A 5340-nucleotide genomic window follows, 5' to 3' on the forward strand; every position below is an offset into this window, starting at 1 on the left:
AAGAAGAAGAAGAAAAAAAAGAAGAAAAAAAGTAAACTGTAGTTGACATATGAAACCTTTTGTAATTTCCAATTTCTTCAGCTGAATCAGTCACTTTTCCTTTTAAAACTTATAGTATCAGTCACACTCTTCCACAAGTGAAGGATTCAACTAGAAGTTGTTTGAGATTATTTAAGTAACACAAATATAATTCAACTCCCATTGAAGCTACATTGATAGAACTTTTTTGATTTAATGGGCTTGAAGCAGGTTCACACAGAAGAGAAACATTTGTGTTTAATGTCATGTACACAATGAAAAAAATGACTGGGCAAAGAGTTATATCGTAATCCATATTCAAAAGCCATGACAGCATGGGGCAACTGCCAAAATGAAACTGAAGATCCCATCCAGATCTGCATCTTGAAAGCATAACTCTCACTGAATCCACTTATTAGCCTTATGACATGAAGATCAGCTTCAGGGACTGCACTTTCTCAAATCATAACACCGAAATCATGTGGGGAGCGATTTTTCTCTGCTACTAAGCCAAACTAAAAGCTGAATGCTGACAGAACAAACAGTCCTGCCACTGCCAAGTGCTTTAACTTGAGTGGGTGTTGACATCCTTTTAACTGCAAGGTCACCTTGTGCAGGGAGCTAAATTGACAGGACACTGGAGAGAAGGGGAGTTTGTTTTCTTCTATTTTTGGGGGGTGGTGTTCACTTTTTGTCAGTTTAGTTCCCTGAGCTGCCTTGGCCTGGAGCTTTGTGAATGCCTGTGGTGGTGGAAGAGGGAAGGGGGAAGGCTGTCAAGGCTAGGCAAAGTGCAGCGGGCTCACCTTTTATCTGTCAGGCTGGGTCAGCTCAGTGTCAAACTGCACCTTTAAGTATGTGCAAAAGCATTTACTGGATCTGTTACTTTTCCCTTTGCCACATGTTGCAAAACAAAACAGTAATCTAAATGTATTCCTACTATCTCTGTCCAATTTCATTGTAAGTTTTCTAAGAGACTGTGCTATTGAAGTCAAGTATTATTAGCTGGCAAAAAAATGACAGACAAAGAGCACTACACTGCTTGGATTAGGCACTACAATTTGTCACCTTTCCCTATATTTTCATGCAGTATTTTTCAAATGTTTTTAGGGGGAATTGCTCATGAGCAATGGTTAGTTGAAGTTTCTATAAATTTCAATGCACTCTAGTGAGTATTCACAGAAAAACAAGAGATTCCTATTTCAAAAAAGTTTCCAAGACTAAATTTGAACATTAAATGAAACTTAACTGACTTAAGAGTTATTTTGTCTGACAAATTTAGAGTCTTTTTCTTTTTTTAAAGTACAAATTAAACTTCAAAGGACTGAAGAAAGCAAGCATATTTCCAGTCCTTTAAAAAACAAGTGAAGATGACCTGAGAAATTATAAACCTAATGGTCAAACTTAGATTGCAGAAAGACCTGGAATTAATTATTAGTGTACAAAAACTACAGGGATACCGAGGTGATGAAATCAAAGCTTGCCTAAGATTTGTCAATGGCAAATTTTCAAGCTCATCTGATCTGACAAAATAACTGCCCAGTAAGTTTGGGGAAGTAATGAGGAGTAGCAGATGTGACATGCTTTGACAACAGTAAGGCTTCTGGTAGACCTAAGTGACAGTTTCTTAAGTAAACTACAAAAATGTGATTTAGATAAAATTATTAAAAAGTGTGGTGTATGTACGGGATCATCAATAATTTGGTGTCAGAAGAAGATCAAGTAGCTAGCTGCAAAAGTTTGTCCTGCTTGAGTCCTAGCCAATACAGTCYTTAAAGAATGAATTAGTTAATGAATGAAACTCGCGGGCAGCCTCCAGGATCTGAAACCAAAGCACCAGTTATACATATGGACAAAAATGCCTAAAATAAAGACGTAGAAATTCAGTGAGTGCTCGTGAAAACCAAAGCCGCGCGGGGCGGGCCCGCGGGCGCCGGCAGGCACGGGTGCTGCCCCAGACTACAACTCCCGGCAGGCACCGGGGCAGCGCGCGGCAGCCCCGCGGGCCCCGCCCCCGCGCTGCCTGCCGGGAGCGGTAGTTCCTGGGGCCGGCCGCGGAGAGCGAGCCGCGCCGCTCCGCGCTGTGTGGCGCGGCGCGCTCGCGGCAGCCCTACTTACCGGAGCCGGCCACCACCAGGAGGCTGAGGGGAGGTGTCTGCCGGCCGCGGCGGCGCCTCGCTAGGAGAGCCAAAGGGACGAGCAGTAAGGGGAGGAGAAGGACGGCGGCGCCCAGCCACGGGAGCAGGCGCTCCATGGTGCAGCCGCGGAGCCCCCGGCGGCCCCGCGCGGAAGGAGGCGCTCGCGCCTCCCGGCTGACGGCGGCCGGCGTGGCCCAAACCTCCCCGCTTGTCCGCGCGCTGCCGCACGCTGCTGAGCGTTTACGCGTCCGCAGCGGCGGCAGCTAACGGCTGCCGCGGCGCCGGGGGAGCGGCCCGCGCCGGGGATGGGCCCCGCGGGCCCGGCGAGGTTAGCGGGCCGGGCCGGTGCGGCGCGCGCTAGCGCTGGGCCTGCGTGCGGGCGCCGCTCGGGCGGCCGTTGCGGCCGGCCGTTGCGGCCGTTGGAGGCGGGAGGGGCGCGCGCGGCCGTGGCGGTGCTGGCAGGCATCGTCCGAGTAAGAGCGCGCCGGGGTCTTCGGATGTGGGAGTTATATGTATGTTAGCAAAAAAGGCCAATAAAATGTAAGGCGTTTCTTGAATTTAAAAAGGCTGGGAGTGTGTTCCCATAAATGTTTTAAAAGTGTTGTGGTTTATTGATGAGAACAGCAGAAATCGGCATCTGCTTTCACTGCTACAACTACAAATCAGCTGAGTTCCTGGAGCCCTAAAGCATCTCAGTGTCAGAGCTTGGCCACGAGGGTAAATACGTGCGAGTACTTTCATGGTGTTGCATGCTGATACAATCCTCAGTGTCCCAAGCCTGCCTTTTCTGCGTGTGTGTTGCAGTTAGCTGAAAGGAGTTTTAATTACTTTAGTTAATTTATAAATTGAGAAGTACATATTAAAGAAATACTCATGTGATTCCACTCACACATACAGAAGGGAAGCAAGGAATTTGGAAGCATATTTGGATGTAATCTTTATCCAGGTATGTATACATACATGGAATTATTGTTTTTTTACATAACCTACAATAATGCATAAAATTAAGTATATTAATGTTTTGCTACCTCTCTTAATTCTTATTTTTATTTGTTATAATACTCCACCTTTTTATTTCAGTAAGAAATGTGGAGCAGCGTATTTTTCATCTCTGTCAGCATCCAGTCTTTGTTGGGGAGATTGTGATGATTCAGCTATTRGACTAATCTCAGACAGGCACTTGGTAAAAAGAGTAAGAGATTACATTTTATGATTTGGAAAGAGTAAACTTCAGCAGAGTTTCTTTATCACTGTGCTTTAATTATATGCCAGSGAGCCAGGTCCTCCTACTGGCCTAGAAATTGGGATCTCTGACTCCAGAACTTCTATGAGTGGTTTAACACCATTGCTTATGGGGTGGCTTGTCAAGCGTGTGAAAGATGGCTGGCTGCTGAGCATTTGCACCTCAAGTGCACAAACACAATGGGTCAAACCATTGGAATTATGCATCTGTCTGTTAGCTGGTTTCTGTTTTTTCTTTCTGTTCATTCTGAACAAAAAGTCCTTTTTTCAAAGAATAATCCAATATGAATTTATAAAACAAGTGAATAAGTTCTACAGCCACTAAAATACTAATTTTGTCCATGTTAAAGGTAGAAGAGGAAACACAATTTTTAAGTGAAAGTAATGTCCCTGATCTAAAATGCATCCCAGCTTACCAGGAGTATAGATAACAATTGATTTAAGAATTTTTTTCTGAAGTGTTTTAACATCTTCACTTTGTTCTTGTTTGTTCCTACAATAAGAAGTATTAAGGAGATGCTTTTTATTAACTATTTTATTAAGAGAAACAATCCTGGAATCTCAACAGCTGTGAGTGATAAAAAAAATACATTAACATATTTTTTCTTCTTTTCACACTGTTTATTCTATATGAATATGTAATAATRTATCCCTTTTAGATAGACTTCTTCTGTAAGACTACTTGATGAAGGTCATTAAAAACTGTAATTTAAATCCAGTAGGGTTGGAAGGGTGTTTTTTTGTTTGTTTGTTTGTTGGGTTTTTTTGCTAGGACAGTTTATTAAAAACAAGAGTAAAAGTTAGTGATGCATACAGGGAAATACCTGGCCTTTGGACTAGAAAACTGAGGATCTGACAGTTCTTTGGACTCAAAGCAAAGATTTTGACTTTCAAGAAGTCTAGGAAGTAACCAGTAAGTTTGTCTCAAACTTGCAAACTAAGTACTGGCAGTCTTACTAGTTTGGAATTTCACTTGAGCAAGGAACATAGCTTTCAGGTAGTATCACAGCAGTTTGCAAGGCTTGAGGGAAGAGTCAGTTCAATAAGACTGCTTAAAATGAGTATTTCAACATTGAAGTGATAATCTGCAACCAAAGTGCAGCAAAACTTTACGTGTGTGTGTGTGTGTGTGTTTGTGTGTTTTTTTTTTTTTAATGAAGTAGAGTACGTGCAGATCCTGTCTTCAGTAAAAGACTTCTAATCACATCTTTTGTCAGTATGACATAGGTGTATTTGTTTCTTCATCATGGCAACTCACTGCACACTTGATGCACATGGTCTTCTAGATTAGGGAGATTTCAGACCAAGAACTACAAGAGTTATGTAGCTCCAGTAGATGAAGCAAGCAGGTTGCGCCCTATTCATTCAACATCATTGGATGATCAGTGGTGGATTTCCATCTGTCAGCTGCTTTGATAGTACTTCATCTCAGGATCAGACATGAATGTGAAAGTCTTTATCAAAAACTAGCAAGTCTCCCAAAGTCTAGCACATCATGGTCACATTAGCTAAAAAATATGAAGTAGGTTAAGTGTGAGACTTGTACAAGGAAGACAGTGTGTGGGGCTGGATACTTCTCTTTAGTTTGTAAAACTAGTAATATTAAAAATTAACCTGTAATCTGTTTTTTCGAATAACGTGTGAGAGGAACAGTGCCCTGAAACCCTGAAAAGTCATTTGACGTAAAATGACACAAGTGCAGTAATTAAAAGGGCTGTCTCTGGCACCTCTGCTACTGATGCAGTAAGTTAGCTTTGAATTTCTTTAATGAGTAAACACTATGTTTTGAATACTTGATCACTATTGTTCAAAAGAAAACTTTGAAACTCTTGAGTAGGGAAAACCAGACTCTTCCCACCTCCCCCAAGACACTTGCACCCCTATGCTTTTTGAACTTGGTGCTGTTGTTCTGTTAAATTAGGTCTTTTTGTATTGTTTGGCTTAG

The 5340-nt window shown here is 42.5% G+C and overlaps 1 protein-coding gene across 2 annotated transcripts in view; it reads right to left on the reverse strand.

Moving 5' to 3' along the window:
• The window catches only part of ALG14 (ALG14 UDP-N-acetylglucosaminyltransferase subunit), a 23519-nt gene extending 21178 nt beyond the window's left edge, over positions 1–2341 (reverse strand). The window contains exon 1 of one of the 2 annotated variants that reach the window (XM_085303608.1): positions 2134–2341. In XM_085303608.1, the coding sequence (XP_085159734.1) occupies positions 2134–2269 (136 nt within the window). In that variant the 5' untranslated portion in view covers positions 2270–2341. The remainder of the gene's footprint in view (positions 1–2133) is intronic. The other variant, XM_085303607.1, reaches the window with a different exon arrangement.
• Between the last annotated feature and the right edge of the window lie 2999 nt (positions 2342–5340).

This window comes from Rhea americana, unplaced genomic scaffold (assembly GCF_003343005.1).
Source record: "Rhea americana isolate MKP2758 unplaced genomic scaffold, rheAme1 scaffold_2, whole genome shotgun sequence".
NCBI lineage: Eukaryota > Metazoa > Chordata > Aves > Rheiformes > Rheidae > Rhea > Rhea americana.